This window comes from Sabethes cyaneus, chromosome 1, assembly GCF_943734655.1.
Source record: "Sabethes cyaneus chromosome 1, idSabCyanKW18_F2, whole genome shotgun sequence".
Taxonomy (NCBI): Eukaryota; Metazoa; Arthropoda; class Insecta; order Diptera; family Culicidae; genus Sabethes; species Sabethes cyaneus.
Window position 1 is genome coordinate 125,576,682 of NC_071353.1, and position 23,543 is coordinate 125,600,224.

The window sequence follows — 23,543 nt, forward strand, 5'->3', positions numbered from 1 at the left end:
CGCTTTCCGTGTCCGCTGTCACACATACATACGCAGATACGCAGCAGGCAGGCAAATGGGCAGGCAAAAACCCAGGCACAATCTACTACAGAACTGCTGTGCGACACGAACGAACGAATACTGTAGGAACGATACGGATATGACACTTGCAGGATTCGCTTTAGGTGGTTCATTTTTTTTCTTCGCATCACTACTGATGTTCTGGCAGTGAGTGGCAGCATTAGTAAATGCGAAAGGTGAAAATTTTACACTTCAGTTGCTGCCAGTTCAATGAAAGTTCGAAGAAAATGGCAGTCTGGAAGGAATAAACTGGAAATTTTCGCGTCGTTGTTCAGTGTTTGTGGAAGAAAGTGAGTGAAAAACCTGTAAAATGGAGTGATGGGGAAAATGTGCAAATCAAATGATATGAAGTGCTCCAGACATTTTGGAAAATGTAATGAATTGGCTGTATAGAACGTTTCCAAGTGTCTTGGATCGATAGGGATATTTTAGCATTTCTTATCAATCAGTAGGATCAATCGCAAGTTGATTTTCAGTACCATACTATCAGGATGTCTTTAGATGGAGCCAGCTCGTTCGTGGGAACCTGGGAGGTAATGATTTGGTGATATACGATCAGAAAGGGATAACAGATTCCTACTTTCGCTCTAATTGCTTCCAGATTATCGAATCTCACCTGGATGGAACCGCCGAAAAGCTTGGATTGGAAGGGTAATGACTCTTTTATTTTAGACTTAATAACATTTAAGGAAATGTAACCGTATTAAGTGCTATAATATTGTGGCAAAGAGTGGGAGTAGTACTTAGTATTTATAAATCATCTTGAACTATCAAAATGATGATTGTGGCATTTTGATTTTAGCAATAAAAAGCCACAAAAAATCACACAAGCTGAGAAAAATCACCCAATAATGGGTGATAATTAAAAAACAATTTTACTCAAAAAAATTTAAGGGGAAATGAGTAGTCATTAACTTCTCGTCGGAAAGCCCAATTACGGAAGCAGGTTTGTGGGCCCAAAACAGGAACTCTGTTTTTAAAAATGTATTTACTGCATTATTCTTGGTAATCTGAAAACAGATAATATATGTTCATGAACAGAACTTTTATTTGAAACAAAAAAAATTACTTTTGAAATTTACATAATCAATGACGACTAATTTCCCTTTAATCTAACTTAGTTTAACATTTCTGTGATAAAAATTCTTTTCAATATTTCTTAAACTTTCACTCTATAATATAACATCAGTTTCTGATAATGCTAACAGTAAAACTTTAAAAATTAAGCAAATGTGGCTACTAGTTACATCACTGCGATAAAATTCGAATCGAGAGTCCAAAATCCACGTCGCCGTGGTCATTTTTTCCAGCCCAATGATGACATTCCCAAACATTGAAAGGAGATGCGGATCAATTTCAGTAGAATTTTCTTTTATACAACCCGGAAATCTCCGTTTGAATTGATCGAGCATATCACTTTGCTGATAACAATATTTAACCATTGGTTACGATAAACATGGGACACCAAAATAAATCTTCAAATTCTGCCCTTAAGATGAAAAGTACAAAAAGTTATCTCTCTCAGAGGAGGGAGGGGTGTCAAACTACCATAGAAAAAAAAAGCCTGGCTCCGAAAACCCCCATATGCCAAATTTGGTTCCATCTGTTTGATTAGTTCTCGTGTTTTGCAGAAATTTGTGATTCATTTGTATGGGAGCCCCTTCTTTCAGAGGGGCAGCGGTCTCGAACCATCATAAGACTCTTCCTCGGTCCCGAAAACCCCTGCATCAGTGGCTGGAGAATTCGCCAAGAAATGATTATTTGAATCGATGTACATCCCTCATGAACATACACGAAAATCACCTCATTGCGAACATCGGAGTTCGTACAAAAATTGAATATTGAATATTGAGTTTGGCTTATTTAGCGGGTACAGGATGCCCGGGAACGCCGAAAAGTGTTCCAAATAATATCAATATCAGAATAGTTTAAAGTAGTGTTAGTTGCTTTAGGGGCAGCAGAAAGTGTTATTTCGCACTTTTGCTTTGCACACGATATTCGTATATTCAGCGATGCTACGAAGCGTGAATGTATGTGGCTCAAAAGGTATAGACGAATTGAACAGTTCACGTCTCTGTTTTCTCAAGATAAAACCGTTTACTGATACTCGTCGTATATATTCATTTTGCGAATTTTCCGACCTCTGTCCTGCATACAAATTTTCACGCCGATCAGTTCAGTAGTTTCCGATGCCTCATAGCATACAGTCATACAAACAGAAATACAGACAGACAGATAAACAAAAATTCATTTTTATAGGTATGAATATAAAAATAATTGGAATTTTTAACCGTTCCAAACAATAATGTATCCTTTACAGACACAATAAATAGCATGACCTCTAAACTGTTCTTTATAACCAACAAATATGGTTTAAAATAAATTCAAATAACCATAGATTGACGAACTGACTGTTCAGACTTTGAATGAAGTAGACGATATGTTTTCTTTTACGCCAATGTTTGCACCTCAGGTTTGAATTTACTTCAGAGCTTAAAGTTTTAATCGTTTTTGCCTAGTAAACCTATAGTGTTGTTCCAAAGACACAAAGGCAGCCTATAGTGTTGTCCCAAAGACCCAAAGGCAGACAACAGTATAGGCTAAAAGTTACTAGACAAAGACGGTTAAAATTTTAAACCCTGAAGAGGATACAAACCTGAGATCGAAACGTGGGTGTAAAAGAAAACAAATATCGTCTACTTCATTTAAAGACTGAACAGCCAGTTTCCCTATCTATTGTTATCATTCATTGAAAACAGTAGAAAAAACTCCCAAAAATTAAATTCAAATATGTAACTCGGTATTCAATACTCGCTGTCTCACTTTTTCCAGTTGTAGGGGAATAGTGAGACAATATAGCACCTTCACATCTGTGTTTGTAACTTTAGCTTATAACTAAACCGACTGAAACCTTTTGACGTAGGACTACCTCTTCGTTCACTATATTGGGACTGAGTAGCATTCTGTGAAAACGAAAATAGAAGTGTACCGTCAAACGGGGTAACTTGCAACAGCGGGGTAACTTGCAACAACGCTATATCGGTCGAATTCATTGTATTTTTTTACCGTTACTTCAATTTTTAATCTATATCAGTCACTGTATCTTGTGGATGACAGATCCAAGAAGCCATAAATGTTGTCCTCTTGGTTTTTTGCTGTTTTGGTGATTTTTCAAAAATCTCGCAGCGTGGTGTAAAGTTCATTGTCATTTTTTCGTCTGCAAAACGTTTGTTCCACCCACAAGCAATTCAAATAATAGAAGTCCAACATACATTTTTATAGTAAAGTGAATAATAAGGAAACAATATAATTGACCTATGATGACTAGTTTTGTTTATCCTGCTTGTTACCAAATTATTCGTAAAACAAGTACTTAAACGGGGTAACTTGCAACAGCGGGTAGATATAAAAAGCTGTGTTCCGTTAACATCTCGAGTTAGGTTATCATTTCTTTTTGCATCAAGAATAGCTGGAGAGTGTAAGATGTCTGCGGTGAGTCAGAAATGTGTAAGTTTTTCTCGGGATATACTGAAAATGTCCATAGAAGAAAGAAAATATCACTGAGAGAGATAGGCCAGCAATATGATAGTATCCAGTTACGATCAGTCGTAATGTAATGAACATTCATATATTACGTAACCAAAGTATCGATGATTTTCAACTCTCCCGCTCCCCTTCGTGGCACGATTTTGTATAGTGAATTTACGACGTGTTATGCATAATTCACAACTCCCTTTCTCTTAAGTGCATTACGTAATATGTGAATGGTACCTAAAGAGGGCAGCATTATCGGATCCAGACACGGAATATCAACTGCATGAATAACATAAAAAATTAAATTCGTAGTTGTCGCTACGGGGCTTATAAATTATTTTCACAAACGTAACGTAGGACATGTATGCGTTTCATAGGGTAAGGAACGAGTTAAGCAGTGTCACCTATTTTAATCAGTTGAACATAAATGAGCCGAAAATGCACTTCTTTATTCATATTTTCAAAATCTTTTGATAGGATCATCTTCACAAATCACTTAACCATACATTTGATTCACACCAACACAATTTATTGGGTTTCTGATAAGAAATATGATGAATTGAAAATTGTTGTCCAAAAACGTACATTTTTCAGCTGCTGAAGGCAATCGCCACCTCGCAACTAACGAATCCATTACATTTTTCAGCACTGATTACAACCACTCTAAAAGTCAAGCACTCAATTGTCACATACCATATTATTCACTATCTTTTTTTGACGTAGGACTACGTCTTACGGCAAGTTTTGAGATAGGGTGTCATTCCAAAAAATCGAAAAATGCGAGCGTCACGAAAAATGAAAGGTTTTGAGTGCAAATAGCTCAGCGGTTTTCCGATCGATTTTCAATATTCTTACACCAATCGATCGGAAAATCTTCTAAGAATTGACCCAAATGAAGAAAAGTATGGATTCTTGATGTTGAACTATTGAAAAATTGAAAATAATGAACCTATGTTTTACCAGAATTCTCGCTTCGTGATTGGTTGGAAGATTCTTTACGATGATCTAAACCTATACCAATTTGATATCTGTGCTTGGGAAGTAAGCCAAAACTAGTGACAAAGTTTCCTCATTTCAACAAGATTTCTTAACACCGCGGTTCAACCTAGACCATTTTGATGTCCTTGCTTGGGAAGTACGCCAGACAGAGTGACAAAGCCCCCTCGTGCTAACAGATTTCTTACGAACGCGATTAAACCTAGTCCAATTTGATGTCTGTGTTAGGGAAGTGTGCCAGAAAAATGACACAAGTTCGTCGTCCCAACAGATCGCAAATTCTTTACTGCGAGACGATTAAACCTCGGCGAATTTGATATCTGTGTTGGAAAAATATGCTACAGCTGTAGTGTTCGGTTATAATACGCCTCTGTATGAATACGCATGCTTGCCGTTTCATTAGAAGTGTAGTGAAAAGATGTGCTGTTGATTAAATAAGATTGAATTAGTAAAAGCCCTTCAGCGTGGGAAACCATGGGTAATAAAAACAATCTTTAATTTCAGTAAGGTAGCAGGAAAGCAATAGTTTGTGTTCTTGATTTTGTTAAATTTGTTTCAAATGCACAATCTTTTGAGAATTGAACGTATGCAATGTTTGTAACTTTGATAAATGTTACATACAACGCATGTAGCATGTATATATGTTGCATATAGTATGTATACATGCAGAATCGAATGATTACAAGCATGAATACATGCTACTATCACTACAAAGAGATTTACGTAGTCCTGCGTCACCTATATATGCGGTCGTGTCTTGTACACAACCCCTCTGATTTTTTTTCTATTATCTAAGGCTTTGTCACTAGCCGAAAGTTTTATTATTTTCTAACAAAACTGAAAACAAATTCTGAATTGACGGAACCTGTGCACCACTAGCAGCAGCTGCAGCACAACTGATGAACTATCGTGTTGCCAAGACACTGTTTCGGTTCTGGAAATAAGAATTTTAAGTTTGAAATTACCTGAAACCTCCTATGGTGAAAACGTGGTTCAATACTTTCAAGAGAAATGTATGTTCATAATTAATTTTTCTTTATTAAAAACAACACAAAAGACAGCTTTTTCAATAATTTTCGAAGATTTTCTCAGTGATTTAATAAAGCAACGATGTGTTTCAATGTTATTTGCTTTGACAACACTGTTCTGATCGTTTGTACTCGGATCGTTTGTACTGCTATATGTTTACCTCTTTTGTTCTATCACCATCCTTATGAACAGCGAGTGAGACGTCAAACTCGCAGTTTCCCATAAGAACACCAGAGAATAAAAGAGACGACGAATACCGTTTGCCGAACGGTGCGGTGAGTGTGTGCCCCGATAAACAATTTAGACAGATGGCATTTTACGCATCTATGCCGATACGCTATGCCGATTACGCATCAGTTGCCGATTAGTAGGTCGCGGATAGGAACGCGAACTTACTGAATAGGGGGAAAAGTTCGAGGGATTTCTTAACGGGACGTAAAAAAATTCAGATTTCAGGATTGCTTAAAATAGCACCTTGCGGGTGAAAATGGGTTCGGTGTGTTCAAAATTAGTTCCGCCGCTCCAACTTTTAAAGTGAAAAATCAAAAGTTTAGCTCAACAATAGTGTCTTCCAATGGTAACAGCTTGAAGAACTAAAGATAGCAAGAAGATTGGTATGCTGATATCCCCCACTTAGTCAACCCATCGCTTGTAATAAGGTAAAACAATCAGTGACCCGTTTAGACTGCTTAAAACTTGTTCTTTACCCTAGCTCACTTTTCTCATGGCACCTGATAATGATGAGAATTGTTGCTACATTTGTTTGACTTACCGGTCCCAAGACAACGTCGCATCAAGGTAAACTCCCAGATGCTTGAAATCAGCCACGTTTCTATTGACATTTCATCGACGTAGAGGATTATGTAATAGGCAGGTTTCTTCCTAGGTGAGTGGAAAACCACATATTTTGTTTTTGTCAAGTTGAGTGACAATAACTCAGCATCGAAATAGTTAGAAAGAACATTTAAATCATGCTCCATTGAGGATATCGTACTGCACTGCCGATGTACGCAAGGATAAAATAATGCCGTATCATCTGCAATTAACCTTGGCATTCCTTTCAAATTTAAATTGCCAATGTCGTTGATGTAAATCAAAAACAACAATGGACCAACAATGCTACCCTGAGGCACACCAACGTCAATTTTGTGGGGTGAGCTACGTGCCTTACCAACCGTTACAAATTCTGTTGAGTAACTGTGAATGACACGGTTTGCCATCCCCCGTGTGCATTTTCAAGTGTATAATTAGATTGAAAATAAGAGTTATGACTGATATGTATCTAACAAAATCGTATTCGACGCGCAAAAGTCGCTTATCCGTACCATTTTAGAGGCGATACACGCACTGAGGAATAATTTTGAGCGATACACTTATATAGGTATTTCAATATGATAAGATCCGATTAAGCGCGACCAGCTTCATACAGCTATACAACTTTGTGCTGAAAGTTATGTTTATCAGCTATTATGTTTGTCAGCTATCATAAACAGCATTATAAACGATAGTATATCAACTTTTGTGCGCTTTATTAGGCTTTATTTATGAATCCGAATTTGTTAAGAGTTATTTACGATAATTTTCGTACATTGATATACGACTTGGTGATGACTGGGCCTTTTTATTTCATACAATTGCAGTCTCTGTTAGAGAATATTATGATTCAAGCTATCATAGTCCTTTTTAAGGTCAAAAATAATCCTCCAACAAATTTCTGTGCCATTTTCGTAACTTTTTTGTATCAGTATTGTTATTATTTTATGTCATTTCTGAGTTATTTTTTGAGCCACTTTGTATCATTTTGGTGTCATCATTTTAGTATCGTTTATGTATCATTTTTTTCATGATCTTGCGATGCATCATCCCGGAAAAATAACCATAACACGAAGATAAAAATTATTGTAACAGTAGGATACAAAATACTGTAAAAACTTTAAAATTTATTGTTGTAATAGATAACAATACCATCAAACTTATTGTAGTCCACCATAACTTTCATGTCCGGAAAGCGACCTTCCTCCAGACGTTTCTGTAGCATCGTCCTGAATACATCCGGGAATGCTTGAATCGCGGCTTTTAGAGCTACAATAGGAATATCGTCGGAGCCTGCCGTTTTCTTTACATTAGTCGTTTTGCCACTGCTACAAGTTCCTCGTTGGAGACCTGTACCCTCTCGGAGTCTTCGTCGTCTAAGGAAGGTGTAGATATGTTGTGTCACGGAAAAGTCAGTCTACGATGACCTTCAATTTTTCTAGAGATAACTCCAATGTTATCTTTGGTTCTTTGACCTTCGCCATCATAATACGATACGCTGTGTTCCAAGGGTTAGTGTTAGCGTCACGGCACAGACCTTTGTAGCAGTTCGCTTGGCTTGCTTTTATCGCTTTTTTGAGTACGGTGCTTGGAATACCAACCTACGCTTTTCTCGATCTGGTGCAATTTTCGCTTTCTGTACTCGTCTTCTGGCTCTGAGGCAACTACTGCGGAGGTTGTTGAGTTGCTCATTCTACCAATACACTGGTCAACATTGGTTCTTGGGTTCCAGCTTTTTTGGCATAGTCTTGTCACATGCCCTTATCAACATGTTCGTAAGCCCTTCCACACTTCGACTCAGAGGCTCACCGTTTTTCGTTTCATTTCCGCCGCAGAAGTTTTTCGTATTTCATATCCGCCTGACTCTTTTTGCACTCCTTACTGCTACGGCCTCGGTACACTGTATCGGATTGCCTGATGATCGCTGTAGGTATACTCCTCGGACACCCTCCAGTTTGTTACTAGCGACGGAGTGCAGAAGGTAATGTCGATGATAGTTTGATGTCCGTCCTTACGGAAAGTACTAGTCGTAGCTACATTCCACAACACTACATCCAATTTTGCAAGAGCCGTGCTACATCCTCTGGCATTAGTCGATCTACTACCCCACTCTACTACCCAAGCCAAGCATTAAAAGCCCTTCCGATGATTACAGGCCTTCTTCCATTGAGCTTCTCCGTAACTGTGTCCGTCATGTGATGAAACTGCTCCGTTGTCCACCTAGGAGGCGCGTAACAACTACATATGTAGATCCCGTTGGTTTTGGCGACCACGAAACCACCTCCTGGCTGGGAAATATTTCCATAACATGTATGGCAGCTATTGCTCCTCCATCCGCAACCCAGTTACTGTTGTCGAGTGAGACTCGATACGGTTTTGTGATTATTGCGACGTCGCCTTTATATTCCGTTGTCGACTGCTGTGCTGTGTTGCAATGGTTGAGAATGATTTGGGCTGTCTCCATAAATGCTGGCCAGCCAACGGCACGCCGCCTTGTACGCCTGGTAATTAAAACCTCCTGTCATATGTGTAGTGTCTGGTCGTTTTTCTACGCTAAATTTCCGAAACACGCACAACGCACCAAAAGACGTCCGTCCAAATCTACGTTCGTCCAAAAACTAACGCGCTCGTTTCGGGAACGATATTAATACTCTCATATCCGTGCGTCTCGTCTCGGGCGATCTTCGATCTCCTTCTTTGTCGTACTATTCGTTTCACGAAGCCAGTGAGAGATTCGAATTACACAATGTATGTTCGTTCTCTCGTTCTTTCGAACTTTCGGAATGCCGTATGCATGCATGTATTTCAGTTGCACTGAAACAAATGATTCAATCGATCCAGATTCATTAACTCGCTAATTCATTTAGCCTGACATGTTCCCTACAATATGGTCCTCTTTTCTGCAGAGCAGGCACCTTGGTTGCTTCGTAGAGTCTCTTGCGATGTGCCCCCTTTCGCCGCTTTTCCTACACAAATCAGTCCTGTCAGGGCCTTTGCAGTTTCTCGTCAAATGACCAAAGCACATGCAGTTAAAGCATCTCTCCATTTGCTTCGTAACTCAAGGATGGCTCTCAGGGAGCACTCTGACCAGCCGACTTTTATTCTGCCTACCTCCAACAGCTTGTTTGCAACAGCCGTTCTACACATCTGGATGGTCATTGGGACGTCTCCCATCCTGCACTGTACTAAATGCGCGCTCTGTAGTTCCCCCTGCGTGGTGATCTCATCCGGGTTTCTACATTCGATCACTAACTCTTGAGATAGGGCTCAAATATTTGCCTCATTTGCCAAGGACTTTTCGCTGAGCTCCTTGAAGTCCGAACCCTTAATTAGCGGGCCTCTCTTCACCTCGAAGACCATCTTCCCTTTTTGAGTGCGCCGAGTCCTTACCAAACTCTCCTCTAGTTCCCGCAGTTTAGGGTCTTTTCTTACTTTTCGGAGAATTTCTGCATACGTAGTTCAGCTACGTAGTTTCGTAGCTGCGACAATCAGGGCATCACCCTTATGGTTCTCCGGACAACGCTTGGGTTTCTCCTTCGCTTTATCGTTTTTATTTGTTCCCTCGTCTTGCTGCTCCGTTCTCCTATTTCGGTTTCCGACGGTACGCTACCCGCTGCTTTCGCCTACCTCCTCGGGATCTGCGGTGACCCTCTGGTCATCTTTGTATTTTTTAGTATCCTCATTTATTCTCTCCAGGTGTTCCCTTTTCCGTTTCTCTGACCTTGGGTTTGGGGCTCCTCTTGGCGTCTCGTTTCCCACCCCTACTTTTTCGGAGGCCTCAATCAGGGCTTTCTCAGCATTGTCGGCTCTCCTCCTTAACTCACTCTGCTCACGTTCTGCAGCAATTACTGCGAATTTTATGGCCGTTACAAGATACCCCATTTGTAAATGGACATCACTCTGGTCCTTTATGAGCTCATAGAGCTCATTTGCCTTCCATTTAACATCCCAGTATAGTGGATCTCTCTAGCTGCAGACTAATTTGGGATGTACCACCGCTAGCCGTCGCAGTAACCAGCTGGCTCGTCCAAGTGCCGGCCTCTCCTTGGGTTCTTTGCTGCCCTTGTTGAGAATCTACCCTACTTTGGCCACTGAGTTAGAAAAGGGCAACCGCATAAGCTTCCCACTCTTAGCGAATGCACTAGTTCGTTCGCCGTCCTGTACCAGCATAATATCGAAAATATAACTAGTCCCGCAATCATCCTGCACTCTAACACTTTGTCGCGTAATCTGTTTAATAAAGACCAGAAGGTGGGGTCAGTCCCGGCGTAGTGGTTCTCATTCACGCCTCTCACGCCGAGGATCCGAGTTTAAATCCCAACCCCGCAGAAGTCACGAGTGACCCAAGCTGTTAAAGTGACTATAATCTAACAAAAAAAAAAGACCAGAAGGTCAAGTTCCAAAAGCGGAATTTAACACCTAGGCTGTGCTTCATTTTATAATTAATTTTGTATGGTCTTTCACTCTATAGTTTAGAAACATTCTTGGAATTATATATAAATGATATTTAATTGGTGGTTATTAGTTTGTTTAGGTCAAAGTACCCTAGCTTAGGATCACTTTTTATTTACTTCGCAGGGTGAAGTTCCGGTTGGACGAGATGGGCGACATTATTTGGTATAATGATCTGGTTAACACAAATCAAAGCAGCTGCACCGGTGAGCAGAAGATGTCCGGTTTTGAGTCCGAATTTAGTCCAATCAACGATTCGGCCGTGGTGCTGTTCAGCTGTGAAACGTTTGAAGTCATCGAATTGAGCTCCAGTGAACCGGGTTTGAGATTTGGAGCGTACACTGGACATACCATCGATTTCCGGACGAATGCTTACGATCCAACGGATCGAATGTCACTCAAGTGTGATGGATGGTGTCAGTTGGTTTGCAAGCGTGTTATGGACGATCAGTCGATAGGCCAGGAAATCCCATTTACGCTGTTGTCGGTGCTAGATGATGGAAATTTCTGTGACGTTACTCTCAAAAGCTGTGACGACGTTATTGTAAGTTAACCATTTTTACTAGATGCTTAAAATAAGATTGATATAATATGTTATAACTTTTTAAACAGTACAATGTTCACTCGCCGATACTGCGGTTGAACGGGTTCGACTGCAGCAGCATGGCAGCTGCCAGCACCTATCAACACATTGCAAGTCGTTTCGAAACGGTTGCAAATACTGAAAAGTCCCATCCGCCACTTATGAAGGTGTCATCGGTTCCATGCAAACAGTTACCCAAAACCTCGACGCAACATATCAGTCAGCGCGCCAGTCCAACGACTGCCAACAACTTTTTGCTTCCACCAGCTCTTGATGTATACAATCTATCACCGAAACTGCTGAACAACATCTCGAATTCGTTCAGCTGCCTCACGGCAAACGATTCAATATTTCTAAATGTTCCAAAAAAGACACAAGTTTCCTCTTCCGATTCCAACCTCAACTCAGACAGGAACGTATTTTGCTTTCCTGTGCCCAACAACACGCCCTGTTTGGAGCAACTCCAGCGGAGCAAATTGAAACCACCATCCTCACCATTCCGAACTAGGAGTCCTTCTCTGTTTCCGTGCGCACTGGATACTCCACCTTCATCTCCGCTCACTCCCCTGACGGTTCTCAACAACATTCCATCGAAAATGCTATCCACCATCCTACACTGGCTTTACAGTGAATGTCTTCCGGAGGATCTCGACGAAGAAACGTGCACCAGTTTGATCGCAATGAGCGAGAGTACGACTCCACTGAGTCGAATGACTGAGCCGTGCAAAAACTATCTGCGGAACCTACAGCTTAAGAAATGTACGTTATACCAACAGAATAAAACAATCGAAGTTCACAATTTCTGAATTGGATGAATCTTTACAGTTGTCATCGACATCGTTTCCGATTTACACGAAAGCTTGAATCACATGATCCAGATGGTAAACCCAAATACACTTTCACACAGTCCCTGTGTTCTTTGTCTGGTATTCAAGGAAGGATTCAAGGAAACCTTAACAGGTAGATGCCATTTCAACCATTTAGAATGTTTTTTAACGTTAACTTATTTTTTGGTCAGCCATAATCAAACTGCTACAGTTTTGCAACATATTTACAAACGACGCCACTACGTTCACGCGATACCAGCGACACGAAATTATCAAGTACGTGCGATCGCGGTTGCCGATTTTTCTGTCACAGGTTCATCAGCTGTTGCAAAATTGTAACATCGTGCTGTGCAGTCTCAGCAGTGAGGACAAAAACGATTTGGTATCCTATCTAGTGCCGGAAATAATCAACGCGCTGGAGGTGCTCATGTCGGTGATATCAAAGTTCAAAAATTCGCTGGAAAAGGTTTGCAAAGTGAGTGTGTGATTTTTGTTCTCGTCATTCGTCAATTAGATTTGGTGAAAAATTGGTTACATTTTAGAACCTCACTACGAGTGACACAGCTCATAGTAATGGGAACGCAAAGGCAAGCGCTTCGCGGGATAAACTAGCGACTCGAATGCGAATCCGCAGCTCGGATAATTACTCAACCAGACGAAGTTCCGAAAAAGTTCACTTGTTTTTCTTATGCAAGTTAGGGATGGAGAAAATGCAAGATATCTACGGCAGGGTTACCAGCGCATTGGATGTGATCCTGCAGAAAAGGTATGTGTTTCGGGATGTTTTCTGTTTCATTCTACTTGGCTTCTGTGGCAACGAACTGTTACCGATCTAGTGCCGAACGAATTGTAGAGAACAAGAGACGTTGGTATAACGTATTACTACTGGCGGACGTTTTGTTCATAGCGCAGAGCCAAAGGTCTATCCGAAATTCTTCTTTATATACCAACGTTCCACGTTTTATCCCAAGCAACAATGTGAGTTTTATTGTACTCTTATGGCGGTCTTCATGACCAATTTTGGTCTTAAATCCCATCATAAGAGTGTAATAAAACCCAAATTGTTACTTGGGATTGCAATCACTAAGTAGTTATATTTGTATAACATGATTCATGTGTCGGCTATAGGGACGGTGAGAGTTGACTTAATTAACTCAATACGTTTGTTCGGAAAAGCATGTTCCAGCATTGAAGTACCACTCATTTATGAGCAGAGCCGAATCAACGTTCATCGGTTCTCCAAATGGAATGTGATAGAGGGGGCTGCCACCGCAATAATTCTTTTCCGATTATGGAGCCAACTTGAAAGGAGCAAGCAAAGAATTGGCGGGGAGAATTGACGACATCAACGGCCATTGCCCAGATGAGTTGACCAGCGCGCGGATGCAGTGCACATTTAACTCACCAGTTGCCCCCCACATGGGTGGGATTGGGAATGGTTGGTCAGATCGGTTAAGGAGGCTTTGAAGCATTGAATGAACGCGAAACGGTTGCCAGGTGAAATTCTGCACACATCAGTAACAGTAGCAGAAGTAATGATCAACTTGAGGCCGCTAATGTACGTATCGCAGGAGACTGCTGCAGCTGAAGCCGAAGTCCAAAACATTTTCTGTGTGGTGTTTAACCAAACAAGCCACAGACGGTTTCCTCTGCGCCGCACCTGGCGAAGATGTTACGGGGTGCGTTAGAACTGTCAAAACAAAATAACAACCTGCTTACTGATAAACAGACTTCCAGACGTTATTGACGGATGAGGAGCAAAAAGAGCCAAACAGGAGCAGGTTAAGGATTTCAAATGGATTCGTTGTGGGATCAGTGTCGATGAGTTCAATCGGCATCGCAAGGTGCGCCTTTGTAAGTAACTCTTTGAACTTTCGCTTATCGTCGCACCACAGAACACTTGTTTCGAAACGGCTTCTAAAACGATCCGTCGTACCTTGAACAATCTCATAAGCGCGCTCGTTTTCGGCCGACCAACCCTAGAGTTAAGCGGGAGTTATTCAACCCGATTTGGGTCATTTGGGTCAATTATTTTCGGTTCTTCTGCGTCGTAATACTTAACCGGTAGACCCTGCAGGGGAGGATAGTTTGCTGTGATCTCGCGGAACTGCATCTCTTGTTTAGGCAAAATGAGATCCGCAACTGTGCGAGCTTCTCGTAGTTGGAAATTTTCGGTGGAGCCTCTAGCGGACATCACCAAATCTACCTTCCTGGAACCTTTCTCGAAGCGCTTCATGTTTCCGGTCCACGTGACAACTAGCGACATAACTATTCTGTTGATCTACAACTTGCTAACGATAAAATCTTCGACCAGAGTAATGGAGGACTCCAAAAATCCAAAAATGTAAGGATATCCAATGTTCGGTTCTCGATGTGAAGGGTAACCGGCAGTATACCTGAACAACACGGAGCGATTTGGACGGTTGTGCGCGTTACGCTGTACCTCCATTATCTGAACAGCTTCTTTGGCGGAACGGTGCAAGCGCTCTAGGAAGCTTCACAGCTTCTAAATGATTGAAGAGCTGGTTAACCGTTGTACTGAAATGTGGTTATGAATGATTGCAAACGGTCAGCTCTCGGTGACTTAGCCTGGCGTACTTTCACCAAGGAGCCAAGGAGAACTAGCCGGCTTCTCACGGCCTCCAGCACAACCCCTTTTAAGCTATCCTGCAGTCGCTTCAAATTGTCTAGGTTGGAGAATCTGCACGGTTCGGTGGTGCACTCACAACAAATGAAGATCGGCTAGGGCTTAGGATCACCCCTCAATACCGGTAACTGTTTAGAAATGGACTATCGGACGGAGATTTGCCCTTAGGAAAGCCCTACCGCTTCCTGCCTCGAACCATTCTTTTGACAAGTTCCGTTCATCGTGAGTCAATCGTTCCAATGGATCATCTTCATATCGAACATTCTGAATGGAAGTGTATGCAAGCCTATTTTTCACCGCATTTACACAAAAACCCATCATGCCGAATTGTCAAAACTTGCGTGAAAACAAAAGCAAAAATAGTTCCTTCTTTTTTTCTCACACAATAACCAAACAAATATCAACAACTTCTTAGTCGCGAATGGTCTATAAGGAGATTTATGAAGACAGTTATTGGTTTATTCGAGTAGTGCAGTTTGTTGTTGTTTACATTGTTATGAAGAACACGAAGGGTACACTTTTCTGGTACCCGTTCACACTTACCCGAAATCGCGTAAGGAATTGTCAGAGAATTTGTGATATCAAAAGTAAATATATTTCTGTCCTTTTTTCACTAGTACCAATTTGTCCCTACCAGTGAATGACAGGTTCATAAGCCAACAAAAAACATATGGTATTAGACGGTACGTAGACTACCTAATTCTCTTCCGTTCCGTTACTCTCGTTTTCATATTTATTTGTTGATGTTTACACTATAGTTAATATACAAACAAACAGACATAACACTCGTTTTCCATTCTTCGCACCACTTAAACCGCCTTTTTAAGTTTGGGCTTAGTTGGGAATGTCTCCGTTCTGGTCAAAGTGGCGCTTTTTAACGAAAGAAGGGGAATGCCCCATAAAAAATACTTACTAGTTAAAGGGACACTCCTGTTGCTATTTGATATTTGGGAATGTCGATCATAGATGGTACTAGTGTTCAGGCAAAATGTGTGGTGCGATCATTTTTATTGATTTTTCATCCACGTGTTATGTCTATTTGTCTGTGGTTACTGTGGTTTCGGCGAATAGAAAACCAAGCAAATTGGCATCCCTGATTTGAAATTGAATGAAATTAAATTTAGCAAAGAACAGTCCTCGCTGAAACGGGATCACTACTGACACGAGGTCTTTAAATATTGAAACTTTTGCACTTGGTTGGTTTAAAATTGGTTTAAAATGGTTAAAAAATAAGAATTGCACTTTTAATACCTCGAAATAGAAAACCCCTTATTCTAGTAGGGGCCCGAAAACTTAAAAAAAAATAACATTGAGATCTTTATGATATGATATTCCCTAAATTTGCATTGAAACAACTAACAAATGGCAGACCCTATTTTGTGCTATTCTTAACATTCAGGACGGATGCTCTGATACGAAGAACAGTATCTAATGCGCGGAACTCAAATCCTTTGGAATTGGGCCACCACAAACTTCCGAAACACCGTCAAATACTCCCAATAGCTGCAGCTCTCGAGCGAGCAAGGCATGAATTAAGTTTCGCACCTCTGCTCCTTTTGTATTTCCTTCGATTAACAATGGTTGAACATTATGTAAACATTTTAGTATCGCTTTTTATGGTATATGAAGGCTATGCTACTATATCGGGGTAGTGATACCTACGTTTCGTTGACGGAGGTTGCTTTCGTAGTGATATCCTACGCAATTGAGCCGCTCGTTCCAAGACAGACGCTGTCGCTAGGCGCTCCTAGCCACGGGTACATACAGTCCAAGATCCCATGATAAACTACGAGTAAAATACAATGCGAATAGAAATGTCACTCTTGATTGCAGAGCAACATTCAACGAAATGAACCCCATCCATCAGCACCAGACCGTACGGAGGAACTTGGATCAGCTAATTCTAGAAGTGCCAATCTTTATTGCTAGACTAGAGGAATTTTGTGACTACATTAGCGAGAGGGTTGGCTGGAAGGAGTTCAAGTTTTGCTTCAAATTTATAACTAGCCAAGTGGTAAGCGGAAGATTGTGGTCTGATGAACGTTCGATTGGGTATTATTTTGCTTTTACATTCACAGAACGGTATCATTTCACAACTGTTGGAACATAAATCTGCCTCAAACGATGCAATGTTGTTTGTAAGTAAATCACTTGAATCCGAATACGGTTAGGAATGTGACATGTTCATCGTTTTCTTTGCAGGTATCCAACTTAGTGAAAAAGGAACAGTTCACACGTGCCATGATAGAGCTCGGTTTGTTGGAGAACTATTGCGTCGATAGCAGTGGAATTGACGATCCCCGACCCTGTCCAAGCCGCTACTTGGACTACAATAATACTAGGGTTAGTAGCTGAATGTGAAAACCCTTTATTTTTCCACTAACAGATCCTAATTTTACTTCTAGCTAAACTTAGTGCAAAGCCTCTGTGAACCTCCCTCGGCTTCGCACAGCAGCCTTTCGAAGAATGCTCTGAAGCTGCTACACTCAGGTCAACTGGCCGATATGGAGTTTGAGATAATCGTGTCCCCAACGGATTGTCAAAACGAGAATATCGTATCGACGTTCGATTTTAGCCCAGACGACGCACTGATGTCATCCAGCACAAACGGAACGGGATGCGGAACTCCGGTGCGGAATCAATCTCATACGTTCAAGGCGCACAGAGTAATCGTTGCTGCCCGGTGCGATTGGTTCAAGAAGGCCCTACTGTCCGGGATGCAGGAAGCAATTAATAGGTAGATTTGAACTTGTCTTTTTTAAGTGAACCTTAAAGTGAGCTTTTGCACCTCTCAGGAAAATTGTCATTCACGATACCTCGCCTGTGATATTTCGAAGATTACTACTTTATTTGTATGGCGCACCGGTGGATAAATCCGTTGGTGTTGATCAAATATGTGAACTAATGCTTTTGGCTGATCGGTACTCTGTCGATAACCTAAAGGACATATGCGAGAACACACTAGTTGCATTGATTGACGGTGAATCGGTAATTTATCTTCTGGGAATTTCGGATCGCTTCAATGCTTCCACTTTGAAGACAAGCTGCATGTCATATCTTTCGCAACACTCAGAGCTGACGAAGTTGGATATTTTTGACGAACTTCCTGGATATTTACAGGTAAGGATTAACAGATCAAAAACTAGTGTTCAATCAAAAACAATTTACCCATTCTCAACAGACCGAAGTTCAGGAGCTCGTTACGTGGTGCAATCGAGTTCCGGAACCCTGGGGCGATCGAGAGCCATCCCGCTCGGAGCGCTCTCGACGTAGTCTGAAAAGCCCGTCACGTTCGAAGTCATCGCGCTCAAGGAAAACTTCCCCTTCTTTCATGTGACAATGATGTGTATTCACGGAAGCTGCCACCTGTGGCTAATTACCTAGTTTGAGTGGAAAACCTGTGTTTTGATGAAAACAAACAAAAAGCATGATTTTCTTAAGCGACGACTTAAAACAAACAAAAAAAAAACAAAAAACAATTCAATAAGATCAACCAAAATAAGCTGTGCATCAAAACGTAGATAGTGAATGAAATTTCAATTGAACAAACTAAACCTGGCCATACGAATTGCATATTGCAGCGAACAATAGTGTAAAGGAAATGCGACGAAATTCGGGACACGGGACAACAAGATATTAACAATTTTAGTCTTTCGATATATTCCCACGAAACACCGTGTTCACAGCAAACAATATCTCCGTATTTTTTCCACAACAATTAATAATGAGCATAACATAAATTGGAAACATAAGTAGTAGTCGGCAATTGGTACCATTGTTTATATTTAGATTGCAATAGCGATTTTCTCTTTGTGTATGATATTATAACAAACTATTATAACGTGAGTACGATGTTGGTTAGCAAACAGGAATAGTTTGTTCCATACTTTTGACGTGTTGTGTTTAGGAAAATGATACATTTATCGAGAATCAGTTTAAGGTGAATTCGTCGAATTTTTCTTCTAATATGTATGAAATTAAAGTTCAGTAAGCGATTGTGTAGAGAATCCGTTTTACTCGATTATTTTAGGTGTTGAACCAATAAAAGCAAAGCGACTAAACGAAAAAAGGTAATTAATTCGAAATTTGACCCTGTCGGTGGTTTAAAAATTTTATTAATTATTCCAAAGGTGATTGATTTTGATAGAAAAAGTGTTTGGCCGAGGTTATTAACGCCACCGCGAATACGATAAAAATTAATGACCTGCTTTTTTCTTCTCCATTCATCCGTGATGAAGGTATTTTGATCCAGAAATCATGATCAGATGCCTTGATTCACTGTATTCTTGCAGCTTTAGTGACTTTCAGCATAAGTAGAGTTGTCCCAGTTCTTCCACAGTTTCCCTGGTGGTAACAGTGAGACACCCATCCTCTTTTTGAATTGCCCTCCACCATTGTTGTGATCCTTGGACATCACTTTCTGCAGCTTCTGGCAGAGTCTGAATGCTTTCGCAAAATTTAACACTGGATTTCGTTTGACCTTGCGTAGCTCAGCGTTGTATTTGGCGAAGAAAGCTCTGTAGTCTTCCGAGTTCAATGTGAGTTTGGCCCGGGGTACATTACGGTAAACTTTTCGCGTGTTTAGTAGATAGTTTGTATTATACGTAACCGTGATCCTACAATACAGGTCACTAGCTGCGACATCCACTTCAACTGGAGTCCGTATATTATTGTAGCAAGAACTACGTGAGGCAATCAGATTTTCCTTAAAGGAACTTCAACTGGTTATTCTCGGATTCCCAAATTATTCTCTGTTTAAAGCATTAGCCTCGATGTCATATATGTTATATCTGTGGTCTGACAAACTTGGTTCATCAGAGACATGTCAATTTTTCACTTTCTCGGGTATGGAGGCGCGGAGATTTCTTGTCTGATGTCGCTCGCAAAAGTGGGGTAATTCCCTACATTGATTGTATTGACATCGTTAGAAATAAAATAATCAAGTAGGTACTCACCCTTGTTGTTGGTATCCGAGCTGACCCATATCGTGTAGTGCGCATTGGCGTTGCAACCTATCACATGCGGCTTGTCATTTGATCTGCAGTACCGCACGAGATCAACAACCTTAGGCGGTAGTACATCGCCCTAGTCCCCTAAAAAGAGAGTTGCTTAACCGCGTCGCTGGAGATTGCTCCTTGAGCTCAGATAGCGTCGCCGGAATGGTTATCCGTGTAACTTTCCTCATTACTCGATGGCGAATTCATGATCAGGGATGAAGCCGAGAGTCCTCCTTCCAACAACAGGCTGTCGAGTTGAAGGCCTGTTCCATCTCCACACCCATCACTCCACCAGAAGTGTCCGAGCCAAGTAGACTACGCACTTCCCCTCCGAATATCACCGCCGCACCTTCTCTGGTGTTCTGCACCAACTTTTGCGGGTTATTGGTTTCTTCATCAATGATTTTGGTAAAATTGATTTTTTATAATGATGGTAGCAATTGGCTCGACCTTGGGAAACCTAATCGGACTTTCCCAAGCATTCAACCATAGGTACGGGTCGTACTACACCGCGGATTCCGAATTTCGCTCAGAATGAAGCATGCTTCAAAGTGAAGATTATCCGCGAAAAGGACTCTAACTGCAACTGCGGATGGATCCACCACAAATGTGTCAAGGAGTCAACTGGAGCTTCGCACCGTGAAACAAATCTCAACACTCCTCCTTTTTCCTGACTTGTGATAGATAGTTCGAGTACGGATCCAATTTCCCTTCCGCTTCTTTACTCTTTTCAGGGAGTAACACGTGCTGGTTCATCAACGCAATGGTCCATCGTTAGCGATGTGAACTCCGTCACTGGAGGAAACATCTCTCGGTAACTCTTACTTTTTACTCTGTTCCCCATCTATTGCATATTAGGCACGTTTCTTCCAGTTCTCCGGCAGCTGTTTTATCTTCCAGACCTTATTATCTGATGCAGCCGACAGCTAGCCAATCAATCCGGGCCCATAATCTTGATAAGCTCCGACACGGCTCACGGCACGGGTCCCCGAATGGGGGCTCGGATAGTACTCCCTCGGTCGGTAGCGCTGCCTCAAGGCTTAGCCTGTATTCAGTAGTGACTTCTAGCAGGCGGCTAAGTCGTACCGGGTTGCACCCAGGGATGCCACATATAATTCTTTGGTTTTTGTTGGAAAAATCTGACAATCTGTACGCCGAGGAAAAATATCTGTGCAAAAATCTGTACGAACCTCCTACTACACCGATAGAAGCGTAGAGCTGGGTTGGTTTGTGCTGCACCAAGAACTTGTCTCCTTAGTAATTGATCATGGGCTACTCGTCAATTCATTGAGCGACTCAATACTCGCAAGTTAACATCAATCTGGTCAAGCCATCTAGAACGTTGCGTCTCTCTACAGTAAGCATAAGCAGTATGCTCCTCCATCGTAATGTCTTACTCCTTTACAGACTTGTCCATGTCCGCCAGTCTGGCAGAACAAAGGGATGAAACCAGAGATTTCCACTGCTGACGGCTACCCACCAAGGTTTTTACTACGTCGCCATGACCCTCCGGGTTTGCATCTTCTACACTGACCTTGCGGATTATAGTCGAGTGCTGCTCTGCACATCTCGTTCGCTCCTTTCCTCAAGGTGTGCCCGATCCTCTTCCACTTACGTTCACGAATTTTTGTTGCTATGGAACGTTGATGACATGCTCTCAGGGAGCTCTCGGAGAAGTAATCTCACTTGCTCTGCATATCGTTTCGGCGTTGTGCAAGCAAGACAATGTCGTCCGCCTGGTTGAGGTCATTTAGCTGCTCCATCGCTAGAGGATTCCAGCCCGAGTAGCAATTTGAGTTTTATTACACTCTTATGATTGCAATTAAGACCGAAATTGGTCATGGAAATCGCCATAAAAGTATAATAAAACTCACATTGTTGCTTGGGTAGGCAATCCTCGATTTGGTCTACTGACAATTACTCCAACTAATATCTCATCCATAATGATGTGAAACAGAAGCGGTGATAAAATACAGCCCTGTCTCACGCCAGCAGGAACCCTTATAGGGTCAGACAAGAGGCCTTTGTGTAAAACTGACTGACTGACCCCGATGATATGGACTGGTTTTTCTAGAACTCCTTAATACATAAGTACGCCCCAGTTGTTTTCGTGGTTAAGTCGGTCATACGCTTTTTCGAAGTCAACGAACACCGGCAGAAGAGAGTACTCCCGTTGAAGAGTCGCGTCGATCTTCTTCTGGATCCGATTAATTACCTTACAGAGTACTTTTAGACAGAGAGCACACAGAGACACAGAGACATTAGAGCAACGTGATACCACGCCAGTTACCTATGGGGATAGGGTGGTAATGACCATGTTGTTATTACCACAGAATTCTGTAAACAACTCCCCGTTTTCGCTCATCTTTCCTAGGCCATAAGCCATGGCGTCCCATGATGTGTTCAAGGTCCGCGTTGTTTGAGCCAATCTTCGGGTTGAAGTCGCCCGAGTGGATTTGGATGTCCCCCTTCGGGATATTCTCAACCACACTGTTCAGTTGGCTGTAGAAATTGGTTTTCTTCTGCCGTTCAGCAGCATCTGCTGGCACATAGCACAGGATTGCTGTATGGTTTCTAACCCGTGTTCTAAAACTGGGAACGATTATTCTTTTGTTTATCGGTTCCCACTTCATCAGGGCCAAATGTGCCCCTGGGCTCAGCGCTCAGGCCGCAGTGTGCCCCTGGGAATGCAAGTCCTCTTTCTCGAGTTCCATTTTCATCTCGTATGCCACGATAGAGCAAAACTTGCCCGGATGATGTCTTATGTTCGCCAGTACCCGGCCAGTGGACCTCGCTTAGCCCTAGACTTTCACGCTTCAGGCGGCCGGCTTCCTTTGCAATTTGAGCCATATTGCTCTGCTGGGCAAGGGTTAGTATATTCCATGTTTCGAATCGTGTCCGTGTTTACATGCTAAAGTTCGTTGCCAATCAACCGCCCGAAATTTTTTTAGTAATTTATTTGTTATATGTTACATCTAATGATTGAATTGTTTACGTCTATAAACAGTCTCATTTGAACTTATTTGAAAGCCGTAGACCCCACAAGCTTCATTGGAAACAGGGCAGCACATGTCCTAAGGTTCGTTGTACCTATAGTTTGTGCAATGAGAGAGCTGCTACAGCAGGATACGATTTCGGAGTTGCCTTCGGGGAACATGGTTGTCTACCTGGCTTGAAAGAGAGCTGCCATCGACATGCCCGCTCATTAGTCTGAAGACAAAGAGACCTTTGAAGTAATTTTCTTTTGGCGGCTAACGAATCCAGATTAACAAGTTTACAACGTTCCTCATAGGCAGGTAGATTTGTTGCATCTTTCAAGGGCAGAAGATGCAGATCATCTCAAAAAATTCTTTTAAATGGCCTCTATCCTCTTGATACGCATATCATGATAGGGTGCTCGCACAATAACAATGTACTCCAAGGCCCTAGTAGTTATCGTTGAGATGTGTTCGTTGAATTTAGCTTTGGAATCTATAGCAACGCTCGGCAGAGTATTCGTTTTGCAGTAGCTCACAGAGACGACTAAAAAATATGACGCAACATTTTGTGACGTTAACTTGCATACCGTTTTTAGTACACCATCCTGAAAGTGAATCAATATCGCT

At 41.6% G+C, this 23,543-nt stretch overlaps 1 protein-coding gene across 1 annotated transcript; it reads left to right on the forward strand.

Annotated features, from left to right (window-relative positions):
* The first annotated feature begins 551 nt into the window (after nt 1-551).
* Nucleotides 552-18,278, forward strand: LOC128746197 (uncharacterized). Its single transcript, XM_053843241.1, has 13 exons — nt 552-593; nt 662-711; nt 11,011-11,428; nt 11,497-12,226; nt 12,293-12,427; nt 12,486-12,769; nt 12,837-13,060; nt 16,775-16,955; nt 17,020-17,079; nt 17,144-17,284; nt 17,347-17,678; nt 17,737-18,061; nt 18,123-18,278. The coding sequence occupies exons 1-13, from the start codon at nt 552-554 to the stop codon at nt 18,276-18,278; spliced, it is 3,078 nt and encodes a 1,025-aa protein (XP_053699216.1).
* The last annotated feature ends 5,265 nt before the right edge of the window (nt 18,279-23,543 follow it).

Excerpts from the sequence above, each read along its gene's own strand:
- LOC128746197 (XM_053843241.1), top strand. The coding sequence starts at position 552 with ATGTCTTTAGATGGAGCCAGCTCGTTCGTGGGAACCTGGGAG. Across the intron at positions 11,429-11,496 it reads AAAGCTGTGACGACGTTATT|TACAATGTTCACTCGCCGAT; the intron begins GTAAGTTAACCA and ends CTTTTTAAACAG. Across the intron at positions 18,062-18,122 it reads AACTTCCTGGATATTTACAG|ACCGAAGTTCAGGAGCTCGT; the intron begins GTAAGGATTAAC and ends CATTCTCAACAG.